This window comes from Pipistrellus hanaki, assembly GCF_964339955.1.
Source record: "Pipistrellus hanaki genome assembly, chromosome: 8".
NCBI classification, from domain to species: Eukaryota; Metazoa; Chordata; class Mammalia; order Chiroptera; family Vespertilionidae; genus Pipistrellus; species Pipistrellus hanaki.
This window is the reverse complement of record NC_140510.1, coordinates 80,260,109-80,280,798: the sequence shown is the minus strand read 5'-3', so window position 1 is coordinate 80,280,798 and position 20,690 is coordinate 80,260,109. Positions and strand designations below refer to the sequence as shown.

The 20,690-nt window shown below is 37.5% G+C and overlaps 1 protein-coding gene across 1 annotated transcript in view; it reads left to right on the top strand.

Annotated features, from left to right (window-relative positions):
- ERBB4 (erb-b2 receptor tyrosine kinase 4) overlaps positions 1–20,690 on the top strand; it is an 823,165-nt gene that overhangs the window by 789,974 nt on the left and 12,501 nt on the right. Inside the window, exon 26 of the mRNA XM_084891653.1 lies at positions 20,191–20,238. Within this exon, the coding sequence (XP_084747779.1) occupies positions 20,191–20,238 (48 nt within the window). The remainder of the gene's footprint in view (positions 1–20,190; positions 20,239–20,690) is intronic.

The window sequence follows — 20,690 nt, the reverse complement described above, 5'->3', positions numbered from 1 at the left end:
AGATATTTAGAACTTCCCAGCTTCAAAGTTGAGGAAGCAGGAGAGGTTGGCAGGAAATATACACTCCCCAAAAGAAGTTATTTCCTGTACATAAATGTTCACACTCCCATTTACACACAGACACGGAGCACTCCTTACCATACTAACAACATAACCTTTTCCCTCTCATCTGCTGCTCCCTTTTTCTTCCTTTCCCCTAGTGTCTATGTCCTCTGGACACTGTTCCAACTAGACTTTCCCTGAATGGCATGTGGTTTGTCCTTGCTGAACTATGTAGATAAACTCTAACTATGTAGATCAATGGAGCTGTCCCGTTGTAGTATGAAGTGGGTGTGTGAGGGCATCCAAACCTGGGTCAGGTCTTCTCACAGCAACCTGAGTAGCCTAGGAATGAATAATGATTCATCTTAAAGAACACCCTGCAGGCATCACTGTAGATTCTTACCAGTACTGGAGGGAGACTCTGCAAACAGGTTCCCACAAACATCGCGACAGCATGGACCATAGAAATGCTGCTTGTTTAAGGAAAGTCTCTCAGTGATCTTTATGAAATTATTTTACTCTTGAGCAGTTGTCAGCTAACATCAGAAGCTTTTTTGAACAAGCAAAAGAGGCTTTTATTCCCTTCAAAAGTAGAAATGAAAAAAATCAGATCTAGGGAAGGAAACAAAGAGGAGGAAGGGGCAACTGGAGATGATACTTAGATTTTGAATGTTAATGAACGTTTCAGCTAAGTCATTGAGATGGTTATTTTCTCAGCATTATTGACACAAGACTCCCAGCTCTGACTGTAGTTATTGGAAGCAATCTCATCAGGAAGGCTATTCTTTACTGCACTAGACCTGGAGAGGATAATTGTGAGTTTCTTTAGCCTTGACACAATAGAAGTGCGAGATTATCATCAACTACCCATTCACAGTGTGGGGAAGTTAATTTATGTATTTATTTATGTATTTATTTATTTATTTGTACAAATCCATCTTTGTCTGCCAGAGCTCCCTGTTCAGGCCAGCTTGCGACCATGATTATTTCTGCAAAGATGTGAGGGAGAGATGCTCTATTTCCTTCTCAATAAGGACTGATGGCATTTGGAGAGGTTCAGAATATCCCGTGATTACTCCGTGAAGCAGAATGGAGAAGATCGCTGTGCAGAGTGGGGGCTGGGCTTGCTCATCAGCTTTCTTTTGTGCATTCTCCGCTGTTGAGCATCCCCTAATGACAAGCTTCTTGCGTCTTGGTCTCTTTCCTCCCTCACCTGCCCAAATGGAAAGTGCCTCTTCTCGTTGGGAATTCTGGCATACCACTGTGTTCTAAAGGGGGGCTACATTGTGCTCTGCGGACAATTACCAGTCTGTCATTACACTTGTGCAAAAGCTGAATTAAGGGGGGTAGATAGACCACCATGAGAAAATGTCCATATATATTTGCTATAAAATGTTCTCTACATTGTGATGAAAAAAGTCCTGTAAATCAGAGAGGGAAAGAATTTGGATGTTTAATGCACAACAAATTTGGTGGCCTTTTTCAACAATAACCATATGCATTGCTTAGTAACGTCTATACTTAATAGTTTTCTGTCTCTGAAAGAAAATAATAATCTTTAAAATTCTTTAGCATAGTAGACAATATTGAAACATACATAAATCAGATATTTTTGAAGTGTGATACATAATCTCTTTTTAATCAGAGTTAGATACTGTAGTTATGTCAGAGAGAGCAGGCCATCGGATACTCACTGTGTGGAAATGCCTAAATCATTTCTTTACTTTTAGTAATCACACATATGTATAACATGTGTTTCAAAGAAAAAATAATAATAACTGATGTCTAATTTATTTTGTGCCAGATATAAATTAAGTGCCTATTATTTATTCCTTTAAATTTATGAAAACTTTACTATAGTTACTATTGGTATTGCCTATGTTTATGTAAGAAAACTGAGGCACAGTCTTAACCGGTTTGGCTCAGAGGATAGAATGTCGGCCAGCAGACTGAAGCGTCCCAGGTTCGATTCCAGTCAAAAGCATGTACTTTGGTTGCAGGCACATCTCCATTGGCGGGTGTGCAGGAGGCAGCTGATGGATGTTTCTCTCTCATTCATTCTCTCTCTCTCTCTCTCTCTCTCTCTCTCTCTCTCTCTCTCTCTCTCTCTCTCTCTCCCTCTTCCTCTCCCTCCCTCCCTCCCTCCCTCCCTCCCCCTTCCTCTCTGTAAAAAAAATCAATAAGACATATTTAAAACTGAGGCACAGCTAATAGAACCAGGCAACCTGGTGCTAGTGTCCCAAAAGGCTGCACACTTTACCACAATGACATGGGGGCCCACATTTTCTTTCTTTGTCTTATAGCATAATTTTTCCTCCCATCAGAAGCCTCAGCACTCAGCTCATGATTGATTTGCCTTCTACACCAAACACTTCACCAACATTTTTTGGTAATTATTAACAAACTCAGGTAGATTATTTTCATGAGATATTCAGACCAGTTGTACTAACAAGGCATAACAAGTAATAACTTTTCCGTTTTGTTATAAAGTAGAGATTAAACTGAGGGGCACCAAACATTGCAATGGTTAGATTATATTCTACTATACAGAGGGCAGGGTTGTTTTTAAAGAGGGAAATGAACAGAGATGTGTTTAAAAGCTTAAAGATATTGGTGAAGGCTTGCGCGGAAAAAAAAAAAAATGCAGTGGTAATCCAAGTCAAAGTGGCTCAGTGGTTGAGCATCGACTATGAACCAGGAGATCATAGTTCGATTCCAGATTTGGGCACATGCCCGGATTGGGGGCTGGATCCCCAGTTGGGCATTCAGGAAGCAGCTAATCAATGATTCTTTCTCATCATTGATGTTTCTCTCTCTATCTCCCTCTCCCTTCCTCTCTGAAATCAAGAAAAGTACGTAGTTTTTGAAAATGCAGTGGTAAGGCATATGAACAAAGCTAATTAGGGGCCAGTAAATCTTCAGACTCATCAAATGTAGAAATGTAGCTTTTTAGAGGCACCTCTCTGCTTGGATGCATCATTGTTCATTGTCCTAAGGGAAATATGAACAAGGGAGAGAAAAAATTATTTGACATATCAAGAGTTGAGCCAAAACTGGTTTGGCTCAGTAGATAGAGCATTGGCCTGCAGACTGAAGGATCCCAGATTCAATACTGGTCAAAGGCATGTACTTTGGTTGTGGGCACATCCCCAGTAGGGGGCATGCAAGAGGCAGCTGATCGATGACTCTCTCTCCCTTCCTCTCTGTAAAAAATCAATAAAATATATTTCTTAAAAAGAAAGAGTTGAGAGCTGATAAGACAGCTATACCAAACAATATAGAAATAGAAGAAACTAATTGAAGGTTGAATTGAGGATCAATGAAGTACTTAACCATATAGCATAGGTAAGTTCCTTTTTAAAAAAATATATCTTTCATCTGTCCACCCTTCTATTTATCTTCTTATCTACATATTTATATGTAATCATGTCCCTAATATGAACTGAGTGTTAAATAGGCTTCCCTTTATATATATATATATATATATATATATATATATATATATATATATATCCCTTTGTTGTTGTTGTTAATCCTCAATTGATGATATTTTTCTATTGATTTTTTAAAGAGAGTGAAGGGAGGGGGAGAAGCAGAGAGAGAAACATTGATGTAAGAGTGACACATCACCTGGCTGCCTCCCACACATGCCAGCCAGGGCAGGGGCTTTTGCCAGCAACAGAAGTATATCTCAGGGGCATGCCCTTGTCAAGAAGCAAACCAGGACCCTTCAGTCCATGGGTTGCCTCTCTACCCACTGAACTAAACCAGCTAGGAGTATATACATTATGATAAAGTATAACATTAACAAAAAGATGAGGATTCAGACCCATGTTTAGCTTACTTCAAAGTTCAAGTGGGTACATAAAATGAAAGTGTCAAGGAATTAATTGAGGAACCCTCAAAGGGGGAGGAGGGCAGAAATGATTGAATTAGAAAAAGAAAATCAACCAACTGAATGAATAGGTAGTTGTGGCCAGAGAAAAAGCTTTTTTTTTTTTTTTTTTAAAGCTCTACAACAGGATGTTTTTCTGGTGATGTCAAGATATGGCTATCTGGTAGATACACTGAAGTAGAGATAAGGTTATGGACCAGGAGGAAACTATGGTGCTTAGATATCCAGTGTCATTCCTGGCAAAAGGGGTTAGAAATGAGTCAGATTTCGCTGAGCAATCTGAGTGATACCAATGAGCCATCTGAGTGTGGGAAAGAGCCTGTAACAATAACCACAAGAATAAGGGCCTACAGAGTAGTTATTCAGCATGAACCTCAAGAAGAGGAGGTGTTTGAATGAATTTCGAAGAGTCCTTTGAAGCTGTGAAAGCTTACAGCATATTAACGCTGGCTCCGATGCCTAAACGGAATCATGGGATGAACATTCTCCAAGAGAAAGGACATTACGCCTCTGGGTGGGCAGGATGGCTGTTGATGAGTGCCAGATTTCCGGTCAAGAGAAAACTGTAGGAAACATTCCCTAAGATGGGGGGATAGAGTATGGGTGGAATGAGGTTTTTGTGGAGCCAGATATACCATTGGGAGTAGGAGTGGAGCCTCTAAGAAAATGAATATAAAAATAAAAATCTTCACCAATTTAAAAAATCACATGAACCTATGAATTGTGCTTTTTCCAGGCTATGGAATTGAGGACCTAACATCTTAACCTTCATGCTTTAAGGGGAATCCCCCTTGTAGAGGGGAGAAAATGAGTAGATGAAATGGCTAAGGGGAATGAACATGTTCTTGGTTTCAAATAGCATGTTAGTGAAAAGCTTCCTTTGGGCCTTCTCTATTTAGAAACTCAAGACACTGGTGTAGGCCAAAATTTAATATAACAAAGAACCCTTTATTTATTGTGCTTCCTTCCTCCCTTGTGAAGGCGGACCATCGAGCATATTTAAAAATTTCATCTGTGGGCTGGCAAACATTTCATGAATGTCCACCTGACCCTATCCTTAGGATGAGCGTGCCACTTGTTTTTGCTCTTCTCTTGACCAGAATTTTCAAGCAGGAGAATGTGAAGGTATTTCAAAGCAAAGAATTCACAACCTGGGCTTGAACCGAGCTGTGTTGGAAATATCTTCTCCTCCTGCGTAATGCACATGCAATATGCTTTTGTATGGCAACCGACTGGATAAAAATCCTGCAAGTGCTATCTGTGTGCAAATATCACTTCTGGTTATGAAACTGGACAGTCCATGGGTCTGTGCTGCTTGTCACTACTTGAGGCAATTAAGCAGAGACAGGTTGACTCTGCTTAGTAAATGCTCTCATATAGGAGCATTTACTCCAATACCACAGGCAGTACAGGGGCACACCAGGTCATCTATAGGAATCTGCTCTGCTCTCCACCCTTAGACAGCGGCTTATACTGGGTAGAAGGACAAGATTACATGGGAAATAGGCAGAAAGGGCAAGTGGACAGTTTACAGATATGCGAAAGGGCTGGGGTCTTCAAAGGGCAACAAGATTGCTCATCTTTCCATGCTAACAGGCAGCTCCCAATGGGAGGCAGGGCTGCATGTGCGGGAGAGCTCCCAGGTCCCAGAGGCCACTGCCGGCCAGGTTAGAATGTGCCTATTTAATCAGAATAAAACAATAGCAGTTAACAGAACGTGATTAATCTTTCTTACAATTCTAGCTGGTCCCCAGTATTCTATTTCTGCCCCTATCAGTGGTTCTTACCTGAACTTTGGTGAGTGCCAGACCTTTCAATAAGACTTTAAGAGATCAAGCCTAGCACTTATCAAAATGTCCACTTCTTGCTGTTTTCTTTTTTGTTGTTGTTTTTTTGTTTTGTTTTTTTTGTTTTGTTTTTTTTTGTTTGTTTGTTTGTTTTGTTTTGTTTTGTTTTGTTTTCAAAACTGGACTACTAGGTTATCTTTTAAATACTTAGATAAGAAAATGTGGGAAAGATAAGAGATAAGGCAGTAATGCAACTGGTTGGTTGTATATTTCAGGAGCTTTTTGTCCTAAAAGATGTTTCAGATGAATTAGAAACCGTTTCTAAAACTCTAGGATATATGTATAAATGATAAAAACAATAAGGGTCCCTAAGAATGCCTGGAGAACCTAACATTAACAATGTATGGCAAGAAAGACAGCCATTATTTTCGTTGTGATTGTATTCATAAGATCAAGTATTTCGTAGCTGTCAGAACATAGCTTCACCTTGGTTTAAAACCTTCCTTTAAAATAATAAGTAATAATCTGTGCTATGTGTAATAAAAAACAAGGTGGCCTGGGAAATATACCAGAGGCCTGTCTTACGCAGCTAGTACATTTTTTGTTTGTTTGATAGGGCAGTCCTTGGAAGAAAGCCTGGGATTTATAATATGTGGGAAAGTCTAATCTATTTTATTTTTCCCAACTCCAAATCATTTATCAAGTTCTTTTTTCTCAGGTTGCAAATCTAAGCACTTTATTGTAGCTTAGCTACTTTCTTTTGGGAGGCATGTTTTTCTTACAAGTCTTTAATATGCTCATAAAAATCCATAAAATGCTTCCAATATTAATTTATTAAAGAGGTGACAGAGAAATTCTCTTACCACCAAACAGGGTAAGAGAGTTCAAACATTTCCTGCATAACTAGTTGTCTCTCTTAATGTGCCAGTTTTTGTTCCCTGAAAAAAAAAAAAAAAAAAAAAATCAGCCATCCCAGAGTAGAAAAAATTCATCTAAGCACATGTTCAGCACTGAGGATTTCTCCTTGGCCTGCTGACAATGCCTCAGCATGAATTCTGAGACATTTCTTATTAGGAGTCTGTCTGGGTGCATTCAAGTGTTCAGTAGAAGTGATTCAAGAAAATCAAGGCCAACACATACTCTGCAGAAATATGAATTTCTAATGTTTGTGTTTCATTGACTCTCACCATCTTCTTCTAAAGAAAGCAAAAGTCATGAAGATTTTATTTCAGTTTATCATAATCTCTACTGTTAGGTTGTTCAGTTAATTTATTTTAGTTGGTTAAGGATTTTATCATTGGACATTTAATATGTACCTTTCTGAGACTAAGTGGAAAAAGAGTTCTAAAGGGTCTTGCTTTGATTTACTGATGCACAAAGAAAAGCATATCATTATTTTTAATCTTCAAAGGAATGTTTTACAATGTCTTTTTGATGTAGTAATTCATACACGTTCAAATAAAACTTGTAAATTATTTTCCATTACTTTATTCACTTCCATAATACCAAACACTTCTGACACTTGTTTCAAATGAAATGCGATTCTACGTTTTCGAAAACCTCTATCATTACACACAAATATGTAGCTGAATGAACACTTTTATTCTGGTATATAAGAAAAAAATAATGTTAGTCTGGTATTTAAGAAATGTATGCTTATTTGGTTTGCAGCATTTAGTATGGTTTGTATGAATATCGGACAAGTTAGCATCCACCTGTATTTTCTTTAACTGACTAGAAATAGTACTATGTTGCACGTGCACATAATACATTATTTTATGTTATTTAACAGGAACAGGAACCTATGAAACTCATAAAGCAGGCAGGACAGACAGTATGCCCATTTTACAGATGAGAACACTTCGCTTTGAGGAAAACTTACCTACAACGGCAGAGCTGTTGGGAGGCAGTGCAGCTTCCTCTCTTTCTAGAGACCCACACTCTATAATTTTGACTTAGAATTTCTATTACTTATAACTATACTCTTCCGCCACGGTTATCTTAAAAATGCTTTTTGGAAAAATTTTAAGTGAATCTTCCCTATAGGTGTCTGTAGTAATTCTCCTTGGTGTAGAAATATAGATGGGTGGTATGTACCACTTTAAAAAGATGCTTGTAAGGATTTGTGTTTAATTTTATGAGCCCAGACTACATTTTTCATCTGCCTACAGGCAATTTATCCTCAAGGTCTGTCTTTCCTTTTGAGCGTAGTTAACAATTTATGTTCTTCAGGCTGAAGCCTGAGCTTTCTAGACCTCCGAAGCCATAGAAAACACACAGATGTCTCAAGGAAGTACTGCCATGCTCGTGATAGAATCCTGGAGTTTCATAACTGGATGTGAAGTGCCCGTTGTATTTGGAAACATTCACTGTTTGTTGGAATAGTTTTTCATTTTTATTTTTTTGCTATTAGAATTAATATTTTAAATAGTGCCTAGATGATAGGAAGAGTGAGTATACTACATGAGATGTAATATTCAGATCATTGTTTTGGGGTTCAGTTTCAACTTAGGACTCCCCTGAGTTATCTGAAGAGTAAGACCTGTGTAGTATATAATTTGAGGAGTGCAAAAATAATATATTCTTTAAAGCATATCTGAATGGCTCAACTGAGTCCCTGAGATTCACATCAATAGAGACACTCCTGGGTTTAATCTATCTTCCTATATGTCCCCGCTTTGATTCAGAGACCTTTACTGGACATTCACCGTGCCCATGTCTCTGGCCTGTGCTAAGTATCAAGGAAGGTATGGTGAGAAATTAGAGAAAGTCCTCTTCTGAGAAGGTTGACAGTCTAAGGACAAAAAGACATACTAATGAAGTAAACGAGCAATTCAAATATAGTAGATATTTACTTATATGGGGCACATAGTTCTTGATAAATAATTTTGAAACAATAGTGAACTGTTATCATTGCAATGATAATTTTCGATGGCATAAATCTACAATGAAGGCAGACAAGCTAGAAGAAGCATTGGGGAAACCACTTGGGCAAAGGCCTGGAGGTGAAAGAGGTAATGGACCACAGAGGGAACTGAGGGAGCCCAAGGGGAGACTGGAGAAACTGATGAAGACACTAGCTATTCACTGCCTCCAATGCCATAAGAAATTGAGACTTGATTTAGCCTGAGGCAATAAAGGATTAAAAGCTTTTAAAGCAGGAGAATGAAGTGTGCATATTAGAATGGAGTGCAGAGAAAGAGCAGGGTCGAGGAGACCCGTTGAGCAGCTATTAAAATACTCTAGTTAAGAAATGATGTCATAATGAAGTTTATCACACGTGCTTGTTGCTAGAGTCCTGGTTTGCTCCTATTATCCTGGTTTAATCATTAGTAGCATTTTTTTTACACTCAGAGTATTACTGTTAGCATAATAAATTATATAACACTTTAGCCACAACTGAGATAGTGTGAATGTGGACAGAGAGAATGGCTGGGTTCTCAAGGTGTTATGACATTCAAAGGGATAAACTGTGGATGCTTAGAAAGGAAGAGTGAAATGGAGGAGTCAAAGATGAGACTAGGATATTTGACTAGTACAGGTAGATAAGTGATTGATACCATTCACCACGCCAAGAAAGATAAGAGAATTAGATTTGATGTAAGGAAAAGAGATGTTCATTTTAGTTTTGGAAATATGACACTTGAAATGCTATTGAACATTCCAATTGAGAAGTCAAGCCAGCCGAAACCGGTTTGGCTCAGTGCATAGAGCGTCAGCCTGAGGACTGAAAGGTCCCAGGTTTGATTCCGGTCAAGGGCATGTGCCTTGGTTGCAGGCACATCCCTGGTAGGGGGTGTGCAGGAGGCAGCTGGTCGATGTTTCTCTCTCATCACTATTTCTAATTGTCTCTCTCTCTCCCTTCCTCTCTGTAAAAAATCAATAAAAAATATTTTTTTAAAAAGAGAAGTCAAGCCAACAGTTAATTTTATGGATAAAAATTGATATTCAGTTGTTCAGTGTTCCCTGATTCAGGGCCATTATGATCTACTAACACCAAGATGAGAAATATTCCCCAAATGAATCAGACTAAATGGATGTCCTGTGGCCAGCTAGAGGCAAATCCTGAAGGATAAGTGTGTAGTAAGCGAGGACCATTTTGAAATGAGTTACTGACTCAAATTGTCCCATTGTTGGTAGGAAGACAATAATAGATATAGTCTCATTTCCTGTAGAACTAGGGCAGCAATAAGTAGGCTCTAGAGTCGTTAGGAATAAGTTAAGACTCATGGGCCTCCATCTGAGAAGTCACCCATGGAGAGGAAATGCTGAGTCAGCCTTCACCTGCTTTAGAGTTTCACCTGGGTTGCCCTTAACTCAGTTAAGCAAAGTTAATCTAGTTATATCAAGTAGATTTTTTTTTTCCTAGCCATAATAAACCATAATTTTTTTTCTAATAAAGCCTATTGATTTCTGTGTGATCTTGAGAAAAAAAGAACTACTTGTCATCTCTATTACCTTAGCTGAAAATAGAATGTGATTCAGTGATTTCTGGCATCCATGTTAGATTTAAACTGGATTCTCTTATTTCAGGTCTATTTTATACCTTGCCTCCTTTATGTTTCTTTATTAAAGTTTTAGGCATTTTAGAACTTAAAGGGAAATTATTGTGACCATGGTCTTGGCTAACCTAGAATATAAATAGAAAACTAAGAAAGTGTTGGTAATTTTTTATTTTATTTTAGGAAAGTCCAAAGTGTTTTACAAATAGATGAAGGAGGGCTTTGTGTCTTTTCTTTTTCCTTTTTATAAGCAGCAGAATGATATGTGGGGGCGTTGGGAAGAGCTTTTTCCTCTTGGGCTGCTTCCTTCAATCCGATATTCATTTTGGCTGAAATCAGTTGTAAATAGCAGCCCGTTTCTGTGAAATGTAACTGGTGTTTGCTCTGGGCTGATGGGACAGCCACGTGCTGTTTGCTCTGTCAGTAGCTGTACCCAAGTATCCACAGTATATCATTCGGATCAGCTCACCCCAACCAGCTGTCCTAATTCCAGGTGGACTGTTAGAAGTCTTGCTACTTACATCAACAGCTGTGCCACCTGGTAGCTTAAAGAGCAGTAGTTAGATGAATCAGCCATTGTTACAAATTAACTTTTTATCTGGTAAACAATTTGCATAAAACTATCATAACTGAAGATATTTCCAGTCTGGTCCATACTGAAATGACATGAACACTGAAAACCTTATCTGTATTATGTTAAATGGTTTGCTTGTTGCCAACACCTATAATATAAAACACAGAATCAATTTAAATGCCAAATTTTGTTTTATAAAATATGCAATTCTATTTTCTATATTATTTATTTTCTATCTCTCATTACACAAACCATGCTCCTCATAATTTTTATATTCTCTTAATATAGGTTAGTCTAAAAACTGTCATTGTTATTTTGAAAATACAATAAAACTTCTAAAGCTTAGATTATTGCTAAGGGGGAGGTTAAAATATGAAATATTTTACTCTTGCCTTATTACTTGCAAGTAAATAAAATGGCTACAAATAAGCACTATAGAAATACTTCTAAGTTGAACACTCTCATACATAGTGTTTTAGTGAACAAGAATCATTCGCTGATAAATAATATCCACGTGTGAAGAATGGAAAAACAAAGCAAATACAAGCTCACAAATGGGCTAACAGCCTTTAAAAGAAAATGTCTTAGTTTGAGTAGTTTAAATATACCTTTGCTACCTGGTTTTAAGCTATTAATTTTCTTAGTGTGTGTGTATAATACGTAATACATACATATATGTGTACACACAAATGCACACACACACAAAGCCTAAAATTGTGATTTAAATGTCTTTTAAAAAATATTTTTATTGATTTCATAAAAAAAGGGAAAGGGAGAGAGAAAAAGAAACATCAGTGATGTGGGAGAATCATTGATTGGCAGCCTCCTGCGCTTGAGTCACAACCCAGATATGTGCCCAGACGTAGAATCAAATGTGATTCCTTGTTCATAGGTTGAACCTCAACTACTGAGCCTTGCTGGCCAGGCTCAATAAGTCTTTACCAAAAGAACAAATGAAAACTTACATGCTGGGCAAACGTAGATTTAGCTTTATAGTTGTGAGTACATGAGGCATAAAGTTTATTCTTGTATTATTATTTATTAATCATTGTATTATTTTCCATATGAACAACTATAAATCTATTTTTGCCCACCCTGTATTATCCTCAGGCCAAGGCATAGCATTTTAAATTCTAAAGTAATGTCATTCAAATTCAGAATGTTTTTGTTTTCTTGTTTCTCTTTTTAAACCTGTCCTATAGTTTCCTTATTTTTAAAACTATTTCTGTAATCCCCATACCTCCTCCGATTTTATAGTTTTAGATAGACATAAATACCATTCAGCATTAAGGTAAAAATGCATATATCTATTGTTTTAAATAACTGGTTTTTATAGGTAGAACTAGAGGCCCAGTGCACAAAATTCATGCGGGGGGGGGGGGGTGTCTCTCAGCCCGGCTTGTGCCCCCCCCCTGCCCCCTGCAATCTGGAACCCCTCAGGGTATGTCCAACTGCCAGTTTAGGCCCAATCCTTGCAGTGGGACATACGACAATCGGACATCCCTCTCTCAATCAGGATGCTCACTCCTACCCTCTCACCTGCATGCCTGCTCAGTGTGGTTGTAGTGACCGGTCATTCTGTCGAAATGGTCCCTTAGGCTTTTATATATAGAGATATTTAAATAACATACTCCCTCTCTATGGAAAGCATTCTGTTTTGTAAATAAAGTATTTTAACAAATTATGCTTTTAATTAATCTGTGTATAGATAACTTTAATGTATAGTATTTAGTATTATTAAGGTATTACTTTCATCTAATAAACTTATAACCTATTGAATAAGAAAATTTGATATCTGTCTTAAAAGAAGCTCCATTGAATTCACTATAAAAGCATATCAATGTGTTTTTCAATTAAAAACAAATGCTATAGTGGTTAAGGCCAATCCTATCAGGTATAGTAAAAATTTTTTTTCCTTAAAAACATAAAAAATGTCTCAGAAACTCCAAAAATGACTTTTTATCATTTATTAAATGCCAGTTGGAGGCTGTAATGTATAATGGGATGCACACAACATGGGGACTCAGGGAATCCTGTCTCTAGTACGGTCATTGCTATGCCTTAAAAAATAACCTGCCCTCTTAACATTGGTATCTCCATCTAACAAATTAAAACTTTAAATTCAATCACTTTATTTAAAAATTATATTTTTATAAGTCACCAGCTGGACATAATCTTGACTTCTAAAACATACAACTATATTTTGCATATAGGCTAAGATACTTCATAGATATTCCATTTAGAAAAAGAGGCGGGGGAATGATTACTGTACTTTGGAAACTACATCAATGCAAAAAAAAATCGTAGATGTCTTTGCTTTAATTCTAATACCATTTTATAGTATTTTACAATCAGTTTTGTGGGCTTAAGGCAAAATATTCATTTTACATACAAACAATTTGATAGTTGGAAGTGAATTTCCTCATTAACTTTTCTATTGCCCCATTCCTCTTTTCAGAGTTAAATAAAGTGAGGGCCCAAGACATTAAGGAATTTGTTAATGGCCACTAAGTTTCATGGCAAAAAGTTTCAGAATACAACCCTAGGTAGAAGGACCTCATGTGATCACTTGTTCCAGGTCTATGTCTTCAAAAGTTTCCCAACCTTCATGTATTGCTCATGTACTAAGAAATCAGCAAAAATAATGTTCATGATGCTGGATTAAAAAAAGCACTCAACCAGAATGACAGACAACCTCAATCTTCACTGAAGCCGTAACCAACCTACCCAAGAATTTGGACACAATAAAGAATGAATAATTTTATTTCGACTTTTAAAAAAGATATTGCAATTGAACTAGACATTCTTAAGAATAAGTTTAAATTTTAGGGAAAAAGACCATTCCATTTTTATTAAAAAAAAAAAAAAAAAAAAAAAAAAACTGCTGGGAGGTGTTCTAAGAAAACCTTCCAGAAGTGCTTATAATTCCTCCTTAATGTTCTAGCTGAATGTGTTCATTAGAAGGTAAGAGATGATTAAGAAAAGGTTCAAATATCACAATAGTCTGTGAAAAGAAATGTAACAGGCAGAAAAAAAAAAAAAGTTGCCAGAAACCAGCAAACAAAAAGTGTTTCAAACTCACACCAGGGTTAAGAGATATAAATTCCATGTGTTTACTAATCTCAAGAGTGGTGACAAAATTCTTTTTGCTTATCTTGAATGAGACTAAGGAATATTGGCACTAATATGAAATCATATTTTTATACCTTTCTATTTTGACTATGCTTTTTTTTTTTTTACTTCATCAAATAATATGAGCATAGATTTAGAGCAGAACAGTATAAAGTGAGGATTTTTTTTCCTTCATTTTGTTGACTCATTTAGCCATGAATGTTTTAAAAGGGAATATGCTCTTGTTCTATGATATTTGAAAAGGGTATAAGAATGGCTGCCTGGGGACACAATAGCTTACTTATTTTGGGTGAAGCAGGAAAAAGAATTTATTGACTAATCCCTTGACTAGGAACTACAAATTCATATGCAAGAATGCTGCCATAGAAAATATTTGTGCTCTCCAGTTATTTCCAACCATTTCCCACTCTGGGTGGGTGGTTTAATAGGTTGGAGCATTGTCTTTACACCAAAAGGTTTCAGGTTGCAGGTTCAATTCCTGGTCAGAGCATATACCTAGTTGCAGGTTGGATCCCCAGGTGGGACACATACAGGAGGCCACCTGTCATAATGTTTCTCTTAAACAGCTTTCTCTCTCTCTCTCCTCTCCATCTCTCCCTTCCTCACTCTAAAATCAATAAACATATCCTTGGGTGAGGATAAAAAATACCTCCTGCTTCAGGGTTGGTTTTGCTCTGGCAAGGTAGGTAAATGTGTGTATGTGTATGTGTACACACATATATACAGTGTCCAAAAAATGTATACACATTTTAATAGCTAATAGCTCAATTTTTAAAATGAAATGCATTTTCATAAACACTGCATTTGTAATTATTCAAAGTGTGTGTGTACATTTTGGGGAATATATATATATATATATATATATATATATATACACACACAGACACACACAGACACACACACACACACACACACACACACACACACATATATATATATATATATATATATATATATATATATATATATATATATACTAGAGGAAGATTCCTATAAGAATAGGGCTTTCTGCATCTCCACAGCCTCGCTCTCTCCCTTCTACACTGACTCGCTCCCTTCTGCAGTGCTTGGCTTCCTTCTAGGCTGTCTTCAGTCTTTGCTCCATGCCTGTGTATACAAATTAATTACCATCTTTGTTGTGTTAATATGCATACTCCTGATTGGCTGCTGGGCATAGTGGAGCGATGGTCAATTTGCATATTTCTCTTTTATTAGTGTAGATATCACTCTTATTTTAGATCAATAAGAAAAAACTATTAGAAAAGAATGTTTTTCGTATATATAAATTTTAATATATGTCTCCTATCAGCACTTAACATTCTACTTATCATTTCCTTTTCAGTCTAAATCCTATAATTAGTTAAAATGCAAATAAGCTCAGGGGGCCAGGCTGTAAAGCATTATCAGTATTTTATAGTTAGGCTAGTGAGGTGTTTTTTTTTTAATTTTTTCGTAAGATTATTACTCTCCCCCAAAAAACAAAACAAAACAAAACATGACAACTTACCTGACAAGAATTCAGGTACTATTCAGGGACAAAGGGAGGGCAAGGAGAAAATAGAAAAGTCAAAATCTACATGTGGCATAATGAGAGGTCACAGATTCACATAGACACCTGCAGCTGTGCGTACATGGGAAGAACTTTTAACTTCCCTGATCCTCAGTCTTCTCATCTGCAAAAGGGGAGTCATATGATTTCATCACGATAGTTACCTTAAAACTTTATAAACATTAAAAAAAAACCTAAAATTCTCTGTACCATATGGTAGGTACATGATATGTTTAAGTTTTCCTTCCCGCTTGTCAGTTTTCTTAAGAGAAGTCATATGTTCATCTATGAAACAGAATGGACATTATAACTCAGGAAACTTCAAGAACTGCCTTAAAGTGGAATTATTTGTGGGGGTCTGTTTTGCATGGAAAAGGACAGGTTCCTGAGTGGAGGAGCTGGGGATTAAGACATTAAAGAAAAAAAGAGAAAAATAGATTCAAGCTGGGATCCGGGTGGGGGGGCCAGTCAACCACCCACTACAGACAATACAGGGCATTTGTTGATTTCCAGAGTGGGGTTTAAGGTCAAAGGAGTTTTGGGTGTGCCCAGGTCCTATTCATTCCCTCATTCCTGGGATTTAGCATATCAACACCTGGGTAAACCAAGGTCCTCTTTGTTCCTCATTCCAAACACTTGGATAAAGATAAGAAATTCGTACTGATTAAATTCTCTGACATTCGGGGAAACATGTTCCCAGGGTGTGGCTCTGCCTATGCCTTGAGTTCAGCTGATGATAATTAAAGGTCATCCATGTGCATTCCTAAGGGGCCTTCTACAATTATTAATGTTTATAAAAGGCACCCTGCCCACATAACTTGTAAAATACACTGACTCCCATTTATATTTACTGATACCTTTCAGACCTTTCCTTTATTAGAAATAGTTTTCAGGAAGAGGGTGGATGAGACATCTGAGAAACAATCAAATGTTTTAGGGTTAGTGAAAAGTGAAAAAAGGTACTAAGAGCCCAAGTTAATATTTCTCCAGTTGGATCATTAGCTCATTATTATCTTTTTGCTAAAATTTTTTTGCAATATTATATCATTACTATATTTTTATATATTATTAATATTAACTTACCTATTTTTGTCTATAGAGTAAAAACCTAGTTTCGGGAAAAAAAAATCAGTGTTATGCATAATTAAACCAAATAGGTAAATAAATGCATTAGTAAATAAACACAAATAGTTAAAAGACATTATGTGTTTGCGTAGTGTGTATGTGTGTATGAGCCAGATGCCTAGATTCAATAAGCTTACCCCAGTCCTTACTGGTGTTCTGTATATAGCTATATTTCGTTTTGTTTTGTTTTTTCTTCTGATTGACCTATGAAAAATGAAGATTCTAAATCTAGGTGTCTCAAACATTCATATGTTGAACTCAGTAGGGAAAAAGATAGAGCCATGGAATTGTACATAATGGAAAAAACATGAAACCCACCAACTACCTGGCCTGAGAGGATGTAAAAAAAGTCCACCAAAGTGTTAAGAATATATGTCCGAGAGGATAAAATAGAGAACCTTTAAAAGTTACTATCTGGCAAGTGTCTATGTAATAAGTAAGTAGTGATGCATTAGCACATTTTATTTTAGTTAAAAGGATTGGAGTGTTTCTTGGCCCTAAAACATTAATCCTATAGTTAATATTGATAGAAATAATTATCTGAAGATTTTAAAAAACTGGCTCTCATTAAGAACATGCTTAATTTAGATGGAAGACAGGCATTAAGCTTGTGTTTTTCTTTGTTTCGTGAGCAGATAGATTTGTATGATATATTTTTTAAAAAAATCATAAGACACAGTTCATCTGGTTAAGAATTCAAAATTTCCCAAGAACAATAGTAAATAAACAACATTTTAATTAAAACAATAAATATGAGAAACACTGTGCATGTAATAAGACAGGTTCAAATCTCGATCATTCAACTAAAAAGTAAATTTTAGGACATGTTGTATGTAAAAGTGCTTTTCACACTGGGTTTGATAAGTGCTGACATTTGCCTTCTCTATACCCTCTGGCATTTGAGTCCAAGTTCATCATACAATGTCCCAGTGATATGGCAACAAAATTAAACTTAACTCTCTCCATCGCCCTTACCCATGCCACACCAGGAAAACAATGCTCCCCATCACCTGCCAGCTTATACCACCTCCACGCTCTCCACGCTGCTGACAGCAGCCCCCCCACCAGCTGATTGGACAGATGCACCCAGACTGCTTCCTGAAAGCTTAGAAGGCCTGGCTTTGACGGACAGCAGAAAGTGGCACAACGGAAAACAAAGGCCTTTCACGGAGGCCCGGTTTGTTCTGGGTGGGACATTAAGGTCACTCCAGCTCATTCTGACCCTGGGGATCTTAATTTCTTCTCAACCAATTTACTTGCAGCTGTCATTCTCTCCACTATTAAAGTTCAGCTCTAAAGTGTGGGGGATTGGGGGGCGGGAGGTGGCAGGCAATGAGAAGAGCTTGCTGCAAAAACTAAAAACAGCAACAACAAAAAAACAAGTAAAATCTGGCTTGGCTCTCGAGTACAAGAAGTTATTTTCAAAGCCCATAAATTATGACATAGCGATTAACATGTAATTTAAATATATTTAAAGAACAATGATATCACATTCCCAGCCCAGCTAATTGGCCTCACAGATGTTCCCTTGTAGCTGCACTGCCCTTCTAGGGGGAAATGAATGAGGTGCTTTTCATCACGGTAAAGAGAAAGGAGAGAAAAGGGAAGAAATGGAAGCACAAATATAAAAAGCAGCCGATAACTCTCATAAACAATGGGTGCTAAAGGGGCTTTGCTTAGCATTTTTTCTATTTTAATGCAACAAAAAGCATTTAAAAGTAGCAAAAGCATGAAGAGGCTCCTATTCCTGGGATGGTATCTGGCAGTCGATCCTGATAGATTCGGCACGTTGATCACAAAAAGACTTGTCAGGGCAGGGACAGTGGGTGCATTCTAACAGGGCATCCCCTGACTTCCTGTGTCTGAACAGACTAGGTGTGAGGGCTACTTATCTACACTAATAAAAGAGAAACATGCAATTTGACCATACCTCTGTGACCTCCACCAGCCAATCAGGAGTGTGTATGCAAATTAACCCAACAAAGATGGCAGGTTAATTTGTATATGCAAGTGCGGAGTGGCCTGGCAGGGTGGGATGCCTGCTATGAGGGGGAGGGAGGGCGGCGGAGAGAGCTACAGGAGCAGCACTCTGTCCAGAGCGGAGAAGACTGAAGGCTCTAGCCAGAGCGAACACTGAAGACAGTTGGTAGAGCAAAGATGGAAGAAGGCAGCCAGAGCGAAGGCCTGGGTCCCGGGTGCCTGAGGAAAACTGGTTCAGGCAGCCAGGGGAAGGAAGGCCTGTTGCACAAATCATACAATAGGCTTCTAGCTGTTAATATGATGCCTTTACAACTGATGATGGTCAGGCCCAGATCATGAATATAGATATGAAAGTGTTTCCTGATGAAGAATCAAGGCTGTTTCCTCAGCATGATTCCCATCAGACATCGCCTAGTACAGCGACTCTTGAAAAGTAAGCGGTGAAAGGGACACTGGTAATTACTAATAGTTTGTTATATCCTATCTTCCAATACGTAACCACGTAACTGAAATAAATCCGCTGCTGCCTCATTTCCTTCTCGCCTTTTCTTCTAATCTCAGGTAATGTTTGATAGTTCAGTGTAAATTGCAAAAGGCCAGTGACCAGGTGTTTCTTAGTGCATCGTGACGCCTCCAGGATCTCCCACCATTCCTGTGCTTTTATTCTAGAGAATTAATAAATCTTCATTAAATGCTTGCTAGATGATGAGGGTTTCATGATAAGGTAAAATCAAGGGTTGAAATACAATAAAGTTCCACCAAGCAATTGTATTCCTCATACCATCCATCTATTTTTAAAATATATTTTATTGATTTTTTACAGAGAGGAAGGGAGAGAGACAGAGAGCTCGAAACATCGATGAGAGAAGAACATCGACCAGCTGCCTCTTGCACACCCCCTACCGGGGATGTGCCTGCAACCAACGTACATGCCCCTGAACGGAATCGAACCTGGGACCTTTCAGTCCGCAGACAGATGCTCTACCACTGAGCCAAACTGGTTTCGGCAACCATCTATCTATTTTTTACATCACTGGACTATATACAAAAGTCCTTTCCCAAATTATATGAACAATATATTTTATTTCATGTCTTTCTAAAGGTTAGCAAAAAATACCTATATTTAAAGTGATGTAGAAGAGGTAAGCATTTTCTAAATACCTTTTTGAGAGAAATGTCTTTTTATAAGAGAAAAGTTTATGCTATGCTATGAGGCCATTTCAGTTATTTAACATTAATGAAGAAAACTCTTCCTTGTTTAAAATTACAGTTTATCACTTACTGTTTTTCCCTTTCTCCTAGGGCTAATCAGAGGAGTAACCATTGTCCACTTAATTTTTAATCCATTTAAAAATTTTGCTTTTTCTACATAATTTTCCTATTTAGGGACTGAGTTAAAATATTTAATATCCTCAAAACACATCAATAAACTTGCTTGTAGTCAAAGCGCATAGTATTTTACCCTTTAGCAAACTTCACTGTTGGGCATGGTTTCCTCTCTGGTTCATATGACTTGTGTGGCTTTTCTTTTTCTTTCTTTTTTTTTGTTTTTCATTCATATCACCTCTTATTATATCCATCATTCCATTTTTCTTTCCTATTAGAGTGAAATTGGACACAGCCCTCCTCCCGCCTACACCCCCATGTCAGGAGTAAGTATCTCACAATCAACCTTCATCTGTTAGGATGTTTGGTCTTTGTTTACCATGTTTCCTCTCTCTTGTCTCCCCATAATCTCCTCATGTCGCCTTTGCCAACAGTAAGTTAAGAATTTGCTGTCGATTTTGCTGAAGCAGCCTTTTTAGATATCTATGATTTCAGTAGATAATCCAAAATGAAGATAATATGCATCCACAGTAGCTTTTGATTGTTACCTGGGCTCATAAGTTATATCTCTAGTGAGGAGTTTATCTTGAATACCACTCTTGAGTACCATGATGCTAGGTTGTGTGCTACAAAGTCAGAGTCTCAGTGCTGATTCTCCGGCTCGGTACTGGAGACTCACAGTCTCAGTAACTACGGAGTAGAATGCACTAAGGAAACACCACCATTCAAATGGCCCCAAAATGTGCTTCTGTCCTTAATGGCAGCTGTCTATAACTAA